The sequence below is a fragment of the Mus caroli genome, unplaced genomic scaffold (assembly GCF_978045245.1).
Source record: "Mus caroli unplaced genomic scaffold, Mus_caroli_1 scaffold_8, whole genome shotgun sequence".
NCBI lineage: Eukaryota > Metazoa > Chordata > Mammalia > Rodentia > Muridae > Mus > Mus caroli.
In genome coordinates this window covers 128,563,447-128,582,430 of record NW_028227263.1, presented here as the reverse complement: position 1 = coordinate 128,582,430, position 18,984 = coordinate 128,563,447, and the positions used below count along the sequence as shown (strand labels likewise).

Sequence of the window (18,984 nt, the reverse complement as noted above, 5' to 3'; positions counted from 1 at the left end):
TTTGGTGGTGGATAATTAAGTGAATTGAGGTGATATTGAAAGTGTAAATTTAATGTGAAGCTTCACAGCTTCTTTTGAATACAAATTCTAACTATATATAAATTCTTTAAGATGTATAGGATTTGAGTATTGTTAGGTTTATTATATTTTATTTAATCATTTGCAGTTTCTTTATAACAAACTTAATTTTTTTTAGATTTTCATAATAACTTCTTTTAAAATGTAAAAAAAAAATGTGGGAAAAGAGAAACACCAGTGGGTGTGCATACTCACACAGTCACATTGAAATCACTGTGAGGTTTACTCAAAAATCTGAAAACAGATTTCCATGTGACTTAGTATTACAACATTAAGTATATACTGAAACTACTAAGGTGTATACTACCATATAGCTAGGTGTATATTACTATGTACTTAGGTGTATACTACTACATACTTAGATGTTTGCTACTATATACTTAGAAGTATATTACAACACTGAAGTGCACACTACTATGTACTTAGATATATAATACTACATCGTTTGGTATATGCTACTATGTTGTTAGGTATATATTCCTACATACTTAGGTATATACTGCTAACAGGTAGTTGAACATCTGTCCTCATTAAAATCTACTCAGAATAGCTAGGAAACAGTTTCAGCCTGTGTGCTAATCAACTGAAAAACAAATAATGAAGTTGTGATGTGTGTACATAATGAAATTTTATTCAGCTATAAAAATAAAATTATGAGCTTCTTAGGAAAGATTGAACTGGAAAATATACTTAATAAGGTAACCCAGGCACAGATAGACAAACAGTATTTGTTTTCTGTCATATGAGTATCCTAGAGAAATTCTTATTGTGTTTAATTTGAAGTACATATAAAGGACAGAAAACTAAAAAGAAGACATTACAAGGAGAAGAAGAAAAAGGCAACTTAAGAAAAGAGACATTCAGGAACACTTATAATGTGGAAGTGGAAGGGATGAATATGAGAATGAGGTGACATATACAAAGATGTCATGGTAAGATGAAGGATATAATTAATAAAAACAAGAATACATGAAAATACCTTATAGAAACTCATTAATATATTAGTTTGAAAGCTCATTAATGTATTAGTCAATGCACATTGCCTAAGTAGAAAATACTGCTTGTATAAGTCATAGGATGTTAAATGAAAATTTCAAGCTGGGCGGTGGTGGCACATGCCTTTAATCCCAGCACTTGGGGGGAAGAGGCAGGCAGATTTCTGAGTTCAAAGCCAGCCTGTTCTACAAAGTGAGTTCTAGGACAGCCAGGGCTATATTGAGAAACCCTGTCTCAAAAAACAACAACAACAAAAACAAACAAACAAACAAAAAAGAAAATTTCATTGTTAGTGTTGGGAAACTTACCTTGAAGTTGTTGCCTGGAAAATGCCTGAGGATCCAAATAGTACAGGCAATTTTCACTGTTGTCGGTTGCCCAGAAAAAGTAGTTGGTAAGACCCTATTGCTGGGACATCCTTATGTGCTTGTCATGGAACATAAAGAAGGCAAGCTGGGCTGGACTATGCCTTCCTGATGGATAGCCCTCACAGTGTCAGGCAGCAATGTTATTAGGAGATTGTATTCAACAATTACTCAGCTGTGGATACTGTGATCTATACTTCAATCAGCCTTGCAAGATATGCTTACTGGTCAATAATGGCTATTGTGTTATGAGGCAAATAGAGTTGTTTTGATTGATATTGAGAAGAGCTCACAGATAGTCTAGTCATTATGGTTAAATGTCCATTTTGGGGAGGAAATAGATCATGGAGTTTAAGCCATCATTGTTATTCTGCTAAACAGACATGATGTGAACATCAAATTGTCTTCCAAATAGCCATGAACTTTTTTGTTGTTGTTGTTTATATATCTCTACTCTCAGCTTGATCAATAGATGCTTCTTATAATGGACAGTGGTAATTTCAGAAGTTCAAAACTAGCCAAAGTGCTGAGAATAAGTGTCCTTTCAGTACTCAACATACATGAGAAATCTATAGCCTGGAGTATAGACTTAGGAAACATCAAGCAAGAAGGTATGAGTATAATGTAAGACCCTAAATATAGGGTAGAATGATGTGAAATATTGTCTTTTAGAAATGGCATGGCCATAGCACTCTTGAACTCATAGTAGCTTTGATTACTGTTCAATATCTCAAAAAAAAAATCTGGGTGTGTAATATTCTATCAAAGAGAAATGAGGTGCTTCCAAACCCCTACCCATTTCTTGAAGATTTATAGGCAGTTAACACTAGCTAGGTGAGGGCGCATTAGAGTATCCTCCATGCTGCAGCTAGTGGATATTAGTGGTTGCTGGTGGAGGTAGATTTTTTTTTTTCAGGATAGTGACTCCTGGTAAATTACCCATGTTCCAGCAAATGACTCCTTGTCTTTGCTCCAGTAAGCAGTAGGAACTCACTGCATCAAACACACACACACATGAAGAAAAGGAATATGAAAGTAGAAAGGACAGTTATTTGGGAAAAGAAATAGTATCAGCAAGAATGGGGAAAAGGCAAGAAAGATATGTGGGTTATTATTGTTAGCAAATACCTGTAGTACTAATAAAACTCTTTATTATATATAATCAATATATTTCCATAAAAATTTAAATAATAACAAAGCATAAAGAATCCTCCTGTCTACCTCTGAAAATATTTTTGAGACAAATAAGATATTAGAATTTACAATATTTAGAATGATGCATTTGTGGAGAAAGAGGAACACTCCTCCACTGTTGGTGGGATTGCAAGCTTGTACAACCACTCTGGAAATCAGTCTGGCGGTTTCTCAGAAAATTGGACATGGTACTACCGGAGGATCCCGCAATACTTCTTCTGGGCATGTATCCAGAAGATGTTCCAACTAGTAAGAAAGAAACATGCTCCACTATGTTCATAGCAGCCTTATTTATAATAGCCAGAAGCTGGAAAGAACCCAGATGCCCCTCAACAGAGGAATACAAAAATGAGGATACAAAAAATGTGGTACATTTACATAATGGAGTACTAGTCAGCTATTAAAAAGAATGAATTTATGAAATTCCTAGGCAAATGGTTGGACCTGGAGGGCATTATCCTGAGTGAGGTAACCCAATCACAAAAGAACTCAAATTATATGTACACACTGATAAGTGGATATTAGTCCAGAAACTTAGAATACCCAAGATATAAGTTACAATTTGCAAAATACATGAAACTGAAGAAGAACGAAGACCAAAGTGTGGTCACTTTGCCCCTTCTTAGAATTGGGAACAAAACACCCATGGAAGGAGTTATAGAGACAAAGTTTGGAGCTGACACAAAAGGATGGACCATCTGGAGACTGCCATATCCAGGGATCCATCCCATAATCAGCCTCCAAACGCTGACACCATTGCATACACTAGCAATATTTTGCTGATAGGACCCTGATATAGCTGTCTCTAGTGAGACTATGCTGGGGCCTAGCAAACACATAAGTGGATGCTCACAGTCAGCTATTGTATGGATCACAGGGCCCCCCATGGAGGAGCTAGAGAAAATACCCAAGGAGCTAAAGGGATCTGCAACCCTATAGGTGGACCAACATTATGAACTAACCAGTACCCTGGAGCTCTTGACTATAGCTGCATATGTATCAAAAGATGGCCTAGTCGGCCATCACTGGAAAGAGAGGCCCATTGGACTTGCAAACTTTATATGCCCCAGTACAGGGGAACGCCAGGGCCAAAAAGTGGGAGTGGGGAAGTAGGGGAGTGGGGAGGAGGGTATGGGGGACTTTTGGGATAGCATTGGAAATGTAAATGAGGAAAATACCTAATTAAAAAAATAAAAAATAAAGGGAAGTACAAAAACAGGAAATTAACAACAACAACAATAATAATAATAAAATGAAAAAAAGTAAAATAATAAAAAGAATGATGCATTTGAATAAAATGGTCAGGCTAATATATAAGATTATAAGAAGTCATTACAAAACGACTAAGAAAATCCATAAATGAGAAGCATGATAAGAAGAAAACAGAATTTGTTATTTTTCTGTTGCTGTGATAAGACAACATGAACAAAGGCAATTTAAAGAGGAGAGAGCTTGTTTCTGTCAGGCAGAAGTACAGGAATGGAAAGCTCAGATTTCATTTCCCTAAACTACAAGCAGAAAACAGAGAGAGTAAGCTGGAAATGGCTTAAGAGTTTTATCTCTCAAAGCCCACCTTGAATGGAATACATCCTCCAAACAGGCTGTGACTTATGAACATTCTGAAAAGGTGCCACTGACTGGGAAACAAGTGTTTAAAAATGGGAGCCTAGGTGCACCATTTCTTATTCAAATTATGATTGATGTCAGTATTGACATTAGGTTTGGAAAGACTAGATAGTACTAATGGTGGTGAAATACTATGTCATGGGGCAAGCTGTGGCTGTGCCCTGTTCTGTGGTGGTATGTGAGAAGAGAAAGACTTCACAATCAGGTTTGAAATAGTGATGAGCCTTGGGCCCACAGACTGGTTGTATGTAGAGACACAAAATGGAGCCTACAGAAGATACTAAACGGCTAGAGATGTAGGCCGTTTACGTAACACTCATGAACTTGTGGGTTTGAGCCCCAGCACCAAATAAGTAGAGTATACAGTAGGTGCTTGTAGTCTTAGAGCTCAAGAGGTAGCAGAAGAAGGAACAATGCTTCAAGGACATCCCTCGGTATATAGAGAGTTCAAGGGCAACCTAAGTTATATCTCACTTTGTCCTCATAAAAATAAGTCTCTGAGACATGGGACTGGGGAGACCCTATGGTGGTAACTCTATCTGAGACTCTTAACAGTATATGATATGGAGCCTGAAGTGCCACCTCCTGTACCCAGGTAGAACTCCCAGTGGAGAGATGAGGACAGCAACCCAGCCACAAAATCTTTGGCCCCAAATGTGTCCTACATACAAAATGTACATGGACAAAGATGGTGAAGAGACTGAGAGAATGGACAATTAATGACTGCCAAAAAATGACATACACACCATGGGCAAGAAACAATCCTTGACAGTATTTTTGATAGTCTGATATGCTTGCAGACAAGAGCCTACAAAAACTGTACTCTGAGAGGCTCCACCAAACAGATAACTAAAACAGATGTAGAATTCCACAGCCAAACATTAGATAGAGATCTGGGAGTCTTCTGGAAGAGTTGAGGAAAGCATTGATGAACCCAAAGAGGATAACTCCATAGAAAGACCAACAGAGTCATCTAACCTGAAACTTTGGGCACTCTCAAACTAAACCACCAACCAAAAACCGATCACGAGCTAGACATAGGACACCTGCACATATGAAGCATATGCGCAGCTTGATATTCAAGCAGATCTTCCAACAACTTCAACTGGGGCTATCCCTGAATCTGTCTCCTGTCTGTGGATCCCATTCCCCTACTTGAGCTGACTTGTCGTTCCTCATTGGTAGAGAATGCACAAAGTCCTGCAGAGAATTGATTTGTCATGGTGTGGAGATACTCTGGGGGGGGGGCACCTACCACTTCTCAGAGGAGAGGGGAATGGAGAAAGGAGCTGTGAGAGGGGGACATTGAGAGGAGAGAGGTGCTGGATATTGGGATATAACATGAATAAATAAATTATTTAATGAAATAAATGTCTCTGAGTTTTCCCCATCTCCTATATTTCATAGGTTACTCACCATTTCCTTTCAGGAATCGTTCAAAATAAATTCCTAGTGACTCTAGATTCTTCACAAGGTTTGTGTTACCCCAGAAAAAATAACCAGACACTAGAACATCTCTGGGATTTCTGATGAGATAGATCACCTTAAATGAAAAAAAAATGTAAATGAAGGTCAATAGTTATCCCTCACTTGGTAGAGAACTTGCGAACCCCACAGCCCTCATCCACATTTTGGTCTTCCTTCTTCTTAGGCTTCATATGGTCTGTGAATTGAATCTTGGGTATTCTGAACTTTCTGGCTAATATCCACTTATCAGTGAGTACATATCATGTTTGTTCTTTGTTTACTGAGTCACCTCACTCAGAATGATATTCTCAAGTTCCATCCATTTGCCTGTGAATTTCATGAAGTCATTGTTTTTAATAAATGAATAGTAGTACATGTACCACATTTTCTGTGTCCATTCCTCTGTTGAGGGACATCTGGGTTGCCTCTAGCTTCTATGTATCATAAAAATGGCTGTTATGAACATAGTAGAGTATGTGTCCTTATTACATGTTGGAGCATCTTCTGCTTATATGCCCAGGAATGGTTCAGTTGGGTCCTCAGGTAGTACTAGGCTCAGTTATCTGAGGACCCACCAAACTGGTTTTCAGAGAGTTTGTACCAGCTTGCAATCCCACCAGCAATGGAAAAGTGTGCCTCTGTTGATTTCTTTTTTCCACTGGTTTGTTTTAGCTCCTTTGTCAAATATCAAGTGACATTTTGCAGGTATGACAAATTGTAGGTCAAAGGTTTTGTGGCTATCCCTATCCCTCCAGTAGAAGTCTTGTCTGGTTAAGGAGATGTTTTGTTCAGGCTCCTTATCAGCAATTATTAGGGGGATTAATTATGGTCACCTTTGTAGAATCTTGGGTGTTTTCATTCACTACATTTTTACCTTACCCTAGAAATGCCTCTAAATTTCAGTTGACTCTCCCTGTACTTTTTCCCTCCATCTTCTGAACCACAAGATCCCTTCTGTTCCCATCCACACCAGCATTATAGATTCGATTTCCCCTTCCTAGGGAGATTCATATGTCCCCATGAAGCCCTCTTTGTTATTTATCCTCTCTGGATCTGTGCATTCTAGAATGATTGCCCTTTATATTACTGCTAATATCGACATATAAGTGAGTACACATCTTGTGTGTTTTTATGTTTCTGTGTTATCTAACTCAGACTGACCAGCTCCAGTTTCATCCATTTGCCTGCCTATTTAACAATGTTGTTTATTTTGACAGCTGTGTAAAATTTGATTAATTATATGTAAACCATGTTTTCTTTTATCCATTATTAGGTTGAGTTCCAGTTTCTACCTATTACAAATAAATCAGATATAAATGTAGTTGAGCAAGTTTCCTTACAGAAGGATGGATGTCCTTTGGGTATGTACAGCTGGGCAAAAAAAAAAAGTAATTTTTAAAATTAAATTTATTAATATTTTACACTTCCTTATCCTGAGGTTTTTGTTATTCCAAATTTAAATTTCAGAATTGCTCTTTCAAACACTGAAAAATTGAGTTGGAATTTTGATGGAGATGGCATTGAATCTGTAGATTGCTTTTGTCAAAATGGCCATTTTTACTATATTAATCCTCCTAATTCATGAGCATAGGAGATCTTTCCATGTTCTGAGGTCATCTTCCATTTCTTTCTTCAGAGACTGGAAGTTCTTGTCATACAGATCTTTCACTTGTTTGGTTAGCATCACACCAGGGTTCTTTATGTTTTTTTGTGACTACTCTGAAGGGTATCATTTTCCTAATTTATTTCTTAGCTTGTTTATTCTTTGAGTACAGGAAGACCACTGATTTGTTTGAATTAATTTTATATCTGGCCGCTTTGCTAAAGTTATTTATCAGCTGTAGGAGTTCACTCGTGGAGGTTTTGGGGCCACTTAACTATACAATCATATCATCTGCAAATAGTGATATTTTGAATTTTTCCTCTCCAATTTCCTTTGACCTCCTTTTGTTGTCTAATTGCTCTAGCTAGAACTTCAGGTGTTATATTGAATATACAGGGAGAGAGAGGGCAGCTTTGTCTAGTGTCTGATTTTAGTGGGATTGCTTGAAGTTTCTCTCCAATTAGTTTGATGTTGGCTACTGGTTTGCTATATTTTGCTTTGTTTAGGTGTGTGCCTTGAATTTCTGATTGTTCCAAGACTTTTAAAATGAATGGATGCTGACATTTGTCAAATGCTTTTTTGGCTTCTAATTAAATGAGTATTCTTAATAACTTTAATAAGGAACTTTATACACTGTACCAACTATTCTACAAATCTCTTTAGGCTTCACTTTCCCTAGCCAAAAGCTTACCAAATCCAGAAAAAAGGGGCATATATAAAATTGGTCACAAATTCATGGTGATATTTTAAAGAAAGATTATCCTGTTTGTCTTTGTAGTTTGAACATAATCTTTTTATAGATTCTATGGTCGCAAGACTTACAAAATACTTTCTTACGAACTAGGAGCTATGATCGACCAGAACCTTGATATCTCTGATTTCTTCTCGTGATTCTCTTTCAGTTCCGTGGGAGATCTCTGTGGGCTACTGATCTCCATAGGCAGCTAGGCACAGGATGACACTGTGTGTATAACTGACCTTTGAACACTGCTGGCTGATCAGATTGTTTCCCCTATGAGCAATTGTGTCTTATGTAATTCACCCACAGTGCTTGGTGTATGTTATTATTAAGATTGACTCATTGACTTTGATGACTATAATATAGTAATATCCACTATACACTAGACTTTGAACTTTGGTCTATATATATAGTTCTTGGATGCTCCAGCGTGATATTTCACTTTATTTCTTAAAGCTGCCCAGGATTGCTGTTTGATAGTCCAGATCATGGTATTTTAATGTAGTCTGAGGTAGGAAAAAATCATCATCACCTAGTGTATGAGAATCCCACCTTCACATTTCTGCAAGACCTCCAGGCCCTGTCAGGGTAAAATAAGTTCAAAGAGTGTTTGTTTGGTCAAGGAAAATCTCAACCACTGGACACTGACCTTGGCTTTGGAACTGAAGAAAGACTTGGAGAAAAGATGGATGGGAAGATGGGAGGTCATGAGTCGTGGTCCTTCCTTACTGGTTAATACAGTATATCCACTTTTAGTCTCTATCCAGGGTGAGCGTTCCCAATTAGGCACAGATTGGATCCACTTGGGATCTCCCTTGGTCTGAATTAAGCAGACAATCTCAATCAGCCAGTTCGTTCCTGAATGGAAAGGAAAAGTGACTGTCACTCATTTCAAAAGTACTTATGAAAAAAGTCTCAAGTAGAATATATGCCCATATAATTTCCAGTATTATCCATTATCAAGCACACAGATTTGTTGTGTTCACATGTCCACATTGTGTAAGTACAAAGTATATTCACTCACAATATTCTCAAGCCTTCATTTTGCAAAAGTGAGACCCTATACTCAGTATACACCAACCTGATAATGAAATATCTCCTCCAGGCCTGGGTCACCATCATTCTCCATTCTGGTGGAATGAATTTTACTATCCCAGATATTTCACAGTAATTTAATCTGCCCTATGAGACTACCTCCTTTAATTTAATTTACAGTCATTGAGATGAACCCAAGCTACAGTGTATGACTGAGAACTTCTTTTTAAGGTGAATAAATTCCCTTGCCCATATTTATCACACTCACTTGAATTTGTGTTTATGTGCTCATTTTTCAGTGGATGTTTCTCTAGCTTCCCTCTCTGAGTTATTCTCTGGTGTTTTGTTTTGTTTTCTTCCTGTATTCACACTGCATTTGGATTTTGTGTGTCATCTTGCTTTTGATGCCAGCAGCCTAGTACTTAACCAGTGGTCAGTGCTTTTTCCACTCAGCAAACATCATTTCCCTAAACCACCATTTTCAGTATCCATATCCTGGACAAGACCCATGGTAAGTCTAGCTGGAATTGCCCTATCTTGCACATAAATTCACATACACACCTTTATCTCTTGATGTAATTTCTTCTGTTTATTCTCATCACTCCCCATTTTCTATCTCATCCCCATAGAGGGAGATTCTGCAGATTCTGTCTCAGTATCCATTATCATTGTTCTGGTGCATAGATGATCACCTCAGCCCACATAGTTCAGAGGTCTTTCTTTGAGTGGAATATACACAAATTTCCATGCCCACAAATTATTTCACACATTGATATATAGGACACTCTACTTATCACCCAAAATTAATAAGGATCAAACCTTATCCTCCCATATACAATTCATAATCCTTCTTACTGATGTTCCTTACCTGACTTGGGGTAAGTCAATATGATCAAGTCTTCATCTTTTACCACAAATTTATTACGGACATCTTCCACAATTTCTTTTTGAACCCACATATCAGGAAGAGGTATTCCTTCAAACCAACTATAGTCTGGCATCATGAATAGCTCCTTGTAGGTGCTGTTAGGGTTCCAGCCCTGACCACCAGTTCAGCATATTGCAAATACTGTGAGAGGTAATATTTATAGTGAAGTTAAAAAATCATTAACTTTCTCTAGTTTGTTGTGAAACTAGCTACTGATAGGAATAAGTAAATATTATAATCCACAGTCAACGGTTACTATATTGAGAAATTTTAAAGTTGTACAAAAAACATTCTGCAGCATTTGTGAGCCCGAGTTCATGACCACAAATCAGAAACTCGGTAAGAAGTAATAGGATATAGAAATGCATGATACTTTAAAATGTCTTCTAATACAATTTAGCTTTCAGAATGATTTTAAATGTGCAGAATAATGAGAGATATCATACAAAAACTTTCCATGGCAATTATTTTTTAAATGAGAATTTCATAGTGCATTATTTGCCCTTCTTCTTAACCTCAAAGCCCGCCCTCCTCCTCCTTTCCCGTATTTATGGTCTCTTCTTTAATATTTGTTGCTATTTGTATATGCTCACATCTATATTCAACCTATTGAGTCCATTCATTTTGGCTTGTATATGTTATATCCTGGGACAGACAGTTGAAATTGGAAAATTATATGGGATTTCCTCTACAGACACAGCTTATTCTCCTTCTCTTAGCAGTAATTGATATGATGTATTTCTTCTAGGATAAAACCACATAGAATTTCCCCTGGCCTCTTTCTTATACCTACTAGTGCCATTATGCTGATTTGTTTAGGTAACTATATTATTAAGAGTTCATGTGTCTATTTTCACAGTTTTGTTTAATAGAGACATATTCTATCAACAGTAATATTGGGCCTCTGGGAGATTTCTGTACCATCTTCTGGGATTATTTCCCTTTGTCTTAGGTTGAAAGGATTTATTACAGATGTATCAGTTGGAGTTGGGCACCTTCCTGTTTATTATTACCTATACTTTGGTAATTGTGTATCTTTGCCAGAGTACCCAAATTTACAAAAAGAAGTATCTTTGACAAGGCATAAGAACTGATTTTTTCGCACTGCAGGAGGACGGCCACTAGGCACAGCTGGAGCCATTGCCACCACCGCACCTGGGCGCACACCGCACCTGGGCGCACAGGGACATGCACACGCAGGCGCACCTGCACCTGGGCGCAGGTGGTGGTGGCTCATCGGTTGGCGAGCACTTGGAAGAGGATGCGCCCAGCTCCGATGACCTGGAGCAGTTCGCCAAGCAGTTCAAGCAACGGCGCATCAAGCTGGGCTTCACCCAGTCCGAAGTGGGACTGGCGCTGGGCACCCTCTATAGTAACGTGTTCTCGCAGACCACCATCTGCCGTTTCGAGGCCCTGCAGCTGAGCTTCAAGAACATGTGCAAGCTCAAGCCGGTGCTCAACAAGTGGCTGGAGGAGACCAACTCGTCCAGTGGCAGCCCCACCAACCTGGACAAGATCGCGGCGCAGGGCCGCAAGCGCAAGAAGCGCACGTCCATCGAGGTGGGTGTCAAAGGCGCGCTGGAGAGCCACTTTCTCAAGTGTCTCAAGCCATCTGCGCAGGAGATCACCGGCCTGGCCGACAGCCTGCAACTGGAGAAGGAGGTGGTGCTTGTCTGGTTCTGCAACCAGCGGCAGAAGGAGAAGCGCATGATCCCTGGGGCCGGTGCGGGCCACCCGCCCATGAACGACGTTTATGCGCCTGAGGAGCTGGGGCCTGGCGGGGCAGCGCGTCGCCACCTTCTGCGCCGCCGGCCGCGCTGCACCACCACCACCACACACTGCCCGGCTCTGTGCATTGACCCTGCGGGCTGGGTTTCCCGCCGGCACAGCGGTGCCTCCCGCGCGCAGTCAACGCGCGCGGCCTGGACTCTTTTTGTTGTTTATTCGGTTTTGCTTTGGATTTTACAAAAAGGAAAAAGAAAAGAAAAGAAAAAAAAAAAAAGCTTAGAAACTTTTACACAAAACCAAACACCCGGGACCGACCCCTCTCTCTGGGAGCGGCGAAAGGTGGCCAATAGGCTGTGTCGCCAGAGTCCCAGGAGAGAGCAGGGGAAGATCCAGAATGCGCCAACTCACTCTGGGCGCCCTGTGCCCACTGCCTGCTCCCTATCCCCATCCCCTCGAGGACCCCGCTCCTGCCCCTGGGCTGTTTCGGGCGGATCCCCGCAGCGGCCTCCCCATAGCGAAAGGTAATGCAGTGCGGGGTTAGGGATTCCCCGGAAGAATGGAGGAAGAGAGGAGAGTCCCCAGCAGCTCTCCCGGGCGCGGACTCCCTGTAGCCTGCAGGTCACGGGTGGGCGCTGTCACTTTATTCTTTCCGCACACCACCCCCTCACCTTTTCTCCGGGCTTTTTTTTTTTTTTTTACGGTTTTTATTTATTTGTGGAACCTCTTGGCTCCTGGGGTCCTTCTAACTCCGCCCGCGCCCTTAATTTAATTCGCTGTATACTGTATTTATCTGGGCCCCAGAGGAAAGGCCACGAGAGCCGCATCTGTGTATAAAAGCAGGAAATAGCCAAAGCTTTAATCTAACCGAATTTATTTTCCCTTTCTATTCCCCTCTCCTCCTTCAAGAACGCAAAACAAACAAACAAACAAACAAACAAACAAAAACTAACAAAAAATTCTTTTGAGTGTTCCTTTTTCCTTTCGTTTTACCCGAGCCCTCGGCTTGGTTCCTGGCCTAGCAGAGAGGGTCTGCGCTCCCACGCACACCCGGGTGGCAAGGGGCATCTCCACCCGCAAGACCGAGCACGCATCGCGGGCCACTGCTTCCCTGCCTGGCCTTGCCCCTCCTGGCCTTAACGAACGAAACTTGGAAAAGTTGGAACTATTTTTTAACTAGCTGTAGAAATAAACCGTTCCCCCCAAGAACCTTGTGCCTGTTTCCCTACTGCTTCCTCCTGCTCTCTTTCTGGCCCCCGCGGGATGCTGGATGCTGGGGGAACCCTGGGGAGAAATTCTCCAAATTTGGGGTGAGGTGGGAACCATGTAAATATGTGAGATATGTACACACTGGCAGCGGGGGGGAGGAGGGGAAGAAAAACTTTGTGCTTGGTTTTTATTTTTTGGTTTTCTGGGTTGTTCTCCCTCCCCATCCTAAAGGGTTTGTATGCCCGACTAAACCGAAAAAAAAAATATTTTAATATGGTTTCCTAATTTCTGACCCATCTCTATTTATTTTCTGGATTGTTTGGAGCTTCCCCCTTCACCATTTCTTCATCTGTTTGTTAAGGTTTCAGCTTAAATTTTGTTTTTATTTTTTATTATTTTCAGAACAATGTTTTGGTCCATTCTCTTTGTATCTTTATTGCAAAAAATAATAATAATATAGACTGGGAAGTTCTCTTTATATTTATGTTATAGTAAATATTTTATAACTCACATAAAAAAAGAACTGATTTTTTTCTGTAGGTATAAAAACAGGTATTTAGAAAACAGCTGGAAATTACACTAGTTTAGGGAACTGTTGGTAGTGAGACTCATGGGGTTTTTGCCTTTTCCATCCCCAGGTGGTTGACTATGTTCACAGTACCAGGCATGGCTTCCCTATTTTGAGTGGGTCTTTGATTCTCTCAAGATAAAAGGGGCCATTGTGCCCCTGTGGATGTCTTGCCAGTCAATTCATTCTTGTGGCTGACAGGCTTCATGCCTGCCCAGTTTGAGTGATTGTTCCTCTCTCTTGGTAGATTGGGTAATATCTTTATTTTTTCCAGAACCAACGATAACTCAATCTCTGGTCACAATTACTAGAATTCAACTCTTGTAAGCCATATTAAATCTAAATCCTCCAGTGTTGAATCCCCGTGGATTTGCCATCTAATCCGGAAGATGCTAGTAGCTATATCTTGTCCTGTCACTATCACCATCCAAATGTGTGTAACTCTTTACTCCTTCCTAACTCTCTTCCTCCATCCAACCCAAAGTACTGCCTCCTTGCTCAGTGATTGGACCCTTTATTACTCAGTGATTGGCAGCTTTATTACTCAGAGGAAGGTTCACAAGAAGTCACCTGACTATGTGACTCATTCCTTGCTCAAGGCATCCCCTCTGGGAAAGCAGATTTAATATTAAAATACATTCAGCATCAGGGCCATCCAAAACACTTCCCTCCTTTTGTTCTAAGAAAAAACAAAACTTTTCTCTGAAATATATATTGAGCACAACTATTACCATTTTGTAATTTATAAGGTAAAGATAGACCTAACACCCAGTCCATCATTTTTGTCAATGAGATAGTACACTGTCATTTATTCTAACTAAAAGAAACTTATAATTTTCTCTAGCTCCATCATTGGGGACCCTGTGATCCATCGAAAACATGACTGTGAGCATCCACTTCTGTATTTGCCAGGCACTGGCATAGCCTCACAGGAAACAGCTATATCAGGGTCCTGTCAGCAAAATCTTGTTGGCATATATCCTATAGGAGAAATAAAAATATGAACTAATCAGTACAGCCAGAGCTTGTGTCTCTATCTGCATATGTAGCAGAGGATGGCTTAGTTGGCCATCAGTGGGAGGAGAGGCCCTTGGTCTTGTGAAGTTTCTAGGCCCCAGTATAGGGGAATGCCAGGGCCAGGAAGTGGGAGTGGATGGGTTGTGGAGCAGGATGAGGGGGGAGGGTATAGGGGATTTTCAGAGAGGAAACTAGGAAAGGGGATAGCATTTGAAATGTAAATGAAGAAAATAGCTAATAAAAAATAAATATTAAAAAAAAGTCTAAGGTCAAGTAAATAACAGAAAACAAATGACAGTTAGGATGCTAGAAAAAGAAAATTCAATTTATGCTGGTGAGAATACAAAGAATAGTCTTTTAAATAACCATGCATATTTAGAGTTTGATGAAAACATTTTGCATTAAATTATTGTTTCTTTGTTAAGAATAAAGAATCCATTCTTGTATCCCTGATCTCTCAGGGAATAGTCCACACAGGATAATGTGAGAGTCACAGAAACAACAGAGCTTCTTGGACAAGGTCACTTCGGGAGTTCATCTTCAGCCAGAGGGCAGATCTGAGTACTAGACCTCTGTGCACCTTCCCTGCAAGAGGAGAGTTTACCTGCACAGATTGCTCTGACTACTGGGACTCAAGAGAGAGCTGGACTCCCAGGAGTACTGATAGAGGCTAACAGAATCACAGGAGGAATAAGCTCCAGCCAGAGACAACTAGAACATATAACACCAGAGATTGCCAGATGGCAAAAGGCAAACATAATAATTTCACTAACAGAAACTCAGACAACTCTCCCGCCACAGCGAGTCCTGGATACCCCAACACACCCGAAAAGCAAGATTCAGATATAAAATCATATCTCACGATGCCGGTAGAGGTTGGTAAGAAGGGCATTAAAAAAACCACTTAAAGAAAAACAGGAGAACACTGCTAAACAAGTAGAATTACTAAAGAGGAAACAAAAGTCCCTTAAAGAATCACAACCAAACAGGTAGAAGTCCTTAAAGAGGAAACAGAAAAATCCCTTAAAGAGTTTCAGGAAAACATAACCAAACACATGATGGAATTGAACAAAACCACCCAGGATCTAAAATTGGAAGTAGAAACAATAAAGAAAACCCAAAGGGAGACAACTGTGGAGATAGGAATTCTAGGAAAGAAATCAGGAGCCATAGATGTGAGTGAGATCAGCAACAAAATACAATAGATAGGAGACAGAATCTCAGGTGCAGAAGATTCCATAGAAAACATGGACACAACATTCAAAGAAAATGCAAAAAGATCCTAACTCAAAACATCCAGGAAATCCAGGACACTATAAGAAGAGCAAACCTAAGGATAATAGGTATAGATGAGAATGAAGATTTTCAACTTAAAGGGCCATTAAATATATTCAAAAAATTATAGAAGAAAACTTCCTTGACCTAAAGAGAGAGATGCCCATACACATACAGGAAGCATACAGAACTCCAAATAGACTGGACCAGAAAAAAAATTCCTCCTGACACATAATAATCAGAACAACAAATACACTAAATAAAGATAGAATATTAGAAGCAGTAAGAAAAAAAAAAGGGCAAGTCACATATAAAGACAAACCTATTAGAATTCCACCAGACTTCTTACCAGAGACTATGAAAACCAGAATATCATGGCCAGATATTATACAGACCCTAAAATAACACAAATGCCAGCCCAGGCTAATATACTCAGCAAAACTCTCACTACCATAGATAGAAAAACCAAAGTATTCCATGACAAAACCAAATTCACACAATATCTTTCCATGAATCCAACCCTTCAAAAGATAATAAAGAGAAAACTACAACACAAGGATAGAAATTACGTCCTAGAAAAAACAAGAAATTAATCCTTCCAGAAACCTAAAAGAAGATAGCTGCAAGAACAGAATCCCAACTCTAACAACAAAAATCACAGGAGGCAACAATTACTTTTCCTTAATATCTCTTAATATCAATAGACTCAATTTTCCAATAAAAAGACATAGACTAAATATACATAAACAGCACCCAGTATGTAGCTGCATAAAGGAAACACACCTCAGAGACAAAGACAGACAATACCTCAGAATAAAAGGCTGGAAAACAGTTTTCTATGCAAATGGTCCTAAGAAACAAGCTGGAGTAGAAATCCTAATATCAAATAAAATCGACTTCCAACCCTAAAATTATCAAAAAAGACAAGGTGGGGCACTTCATACTCATCAAAGTTAAAATCTTCCGAGATGAACTATCAGTTCTGGATATATATGCTCCAAACGCAAGGGCATCCACATTCATTAATGAAACTACAGTAAAGCTCAAAGCACACACTGCACAATAATAGTGGGAGACTTCAACTCCCCATTGTCATCAATGGACAGACCCTGGAAACAGAAATTAGAGACAAGTGAAACTAACAGAAGTTATGAAACAAATTGGTTTAACAGATAACTACAGAACATTTTATCCTAAAACAAAAGGATATACCTTCTTCTCATTGTTCCTTCTCCAAAATTGACCATGTAATTTGTCACAAGACAGGCCTTAACAGATATAAAAATATTGAAATCATCCCATGAATTCTATCATATCACCAGGGCCTGAGTCTGATCTTCAATAACAACATAAATAATAGAAATCCCACATACACGTGGAAGCTGAACAACACTCTACTCAATGAAAAAAATTGGTCAAAGAAGAAATAAAGAAATTAAAGACTTTTTAGAGTTTAATGAAAATGAAGCCACAACATACCCAAACTTATGGGATACAATGAAAGCAGTCCTAAAAAGAAAATTCATATCTCTGAGTACCACCAAAAAGAAACTAGAGAGAACGTACACTAGCAGATTCATAGCACACCTAAAAGCTATAGAACAAAATGAAGCAAATTAACCCAAGAGGTGTAGACGGCAGGAAACCAAACTAAGGGCTGAAATCAACCAAGTGGAAACAAAAAGGACAGAATCCTTATTAACAAAATCAGAAATGAAAAATGGAGACATAACAACAGAACCTGAGCAAATCCAAAACATCAACAGATCTTATTACAAAAGGCTATACTCAAAAAAAAAAAAAAAAAAAAAAAAAAAGGCTATACTCAAAAAAAAAAAAAAAAAACCCTGAAAACCTGGATGAAATGGACAACTTTCTAGACAGATAGACAGATAGCAGGTACCAAAGTTAAATCAGGATCAGATTAACAATCTAAACAGTCCCATATCCCCTAACGAAAGAGAAGCAATCATTAATAGTCTTCCAACCAAAAAAAGGCCAGGACCAGATGGGTTTAGTACAGAGTTCTATCAGACCTTCAAAGAAGGCATAATTTCAATTCTCCTCAAACTATTCCACAAAAATAGAAACAAAAAGTACTGTATCCAATTCATTCTATGAAGCCACAATTGTTCTGATACCTAAATAACATAAAGACCCAACAAAGAAAGAGAACTTCAGACCAATTTCCTTTATGAATATTGATGCAAAAATACTGAAAAAAAATTCTCAAAAACTGAATAAAAAAAAATCAAAATGATCATCCATCATTATAAATTAGGCTTCAACCCAAGGATGCAGGAATGGTTTAATATGACAAAGTAGACTTTATTCCACGGGTGCACGATTATTACAAGATACAGAAATCCATCAACATTATCTGCTATATAAACAAACTCAAAGTCAAAAATCACATATTCATCTCGTTAGATGCAGAGAAAGCATTTGATAAAGTGCAACACCCATTCATGATAAAAGTTTTAGAAAGATCAGAAATTCAAGGCCCATTCCTAAGCATAATAAAAGCATTATATAGCAAACCAGTAGCCAACATCAAACTAAATTGAGAGAAACTGGAAGCAATCCCAATACAATCAGGGACTAGACACTTTCTCTCTACCTATTCAATATACTACTTGAATTCCTAACCAGAGCAAATAGACATCAAAAGGAGATCAAAGAAATACAAATTGGAAAGGAAGATGTCAAAATATCACTATTTGCAGATGATGTGATAGTGTGTATGAGTGATCCTAAAAATGCCATCAGGGAACTTCTAAACCTGATAAACAGCTTCAGAGCAGTAACATGATAGAAAATGAACTCAAACAAATCAGTATCTTTTCCCTACACCAAGGATAAACAGGCTGAGAAAGAATTTAGTGAAACAACACCCTTCAAAATAGTCACAAATAATATAAAATTCCTTGGTGTGACCCTGACTAAGGAAGTGAAAGATCTGTATGATAAGAACTTCAAGTCTCTGATGAAAGAAATTGATGAAGATCTCAGAAGATGGAAAGATCTCTCATGCTCATGGATTGGCAGGATCAATATAGTAAAAATGGCTATCTTGCCAAAAGCAATCTACAGATTCAATGCAAATTCCATCAAAATTCCAACTCAATTCTTCACAGAGTTAGAAGGAACAATTTGCAA

The 18,984-nt window shown here is 39.0% G+C and overlaps 1 protein-coding gene and 1 pseudogene across 2 annotated transcripts in view; one reads left to right on the top strand and one right to left on the bottom strand.

Moving 5' to 3' along the window:
- LOC110297377 (sulfotransferase 2A6) overlaps window positions 1-10,149 on the bottom strand; it is a 43,369-nt gene extending 33,220 nt beyond the window's left edge. For both annotated transcript variants that reach the window (XM_085842153.1, XM_085842154.1), the window contains exons 1-3: window positions 9,972-10,149; window positions 8,718-8,926; window positions 5,676-5,802 (exon numbers count right to left, since the gene is read on the bottom strand). In XM_085842153.1, the coding sequence (XP_085698279.1) occupies window positions 5,676-5,802; window positions 8,718-8,926; window positions 9,972-10,107 (472 nt within the window). In that variant the 5' untranslated portion in view covers window positions 10,108-10,149. The remainder of the gene's footprint in view (window positions 1-5,675; window positions 5,803-8,717; window positions 8,927-9,971) is intronic.
- A 199-nt stretch (window positions 10,150-10,348) lies between these two features.
- Window positions 10,349-11,890, top strand: LOC110297381 (POU domain, class 3, transcription factor 1-like; annotated as a pseudogene).
- Window positions 11,891-18,984: the final 7,094 nt, after the last annotated feature.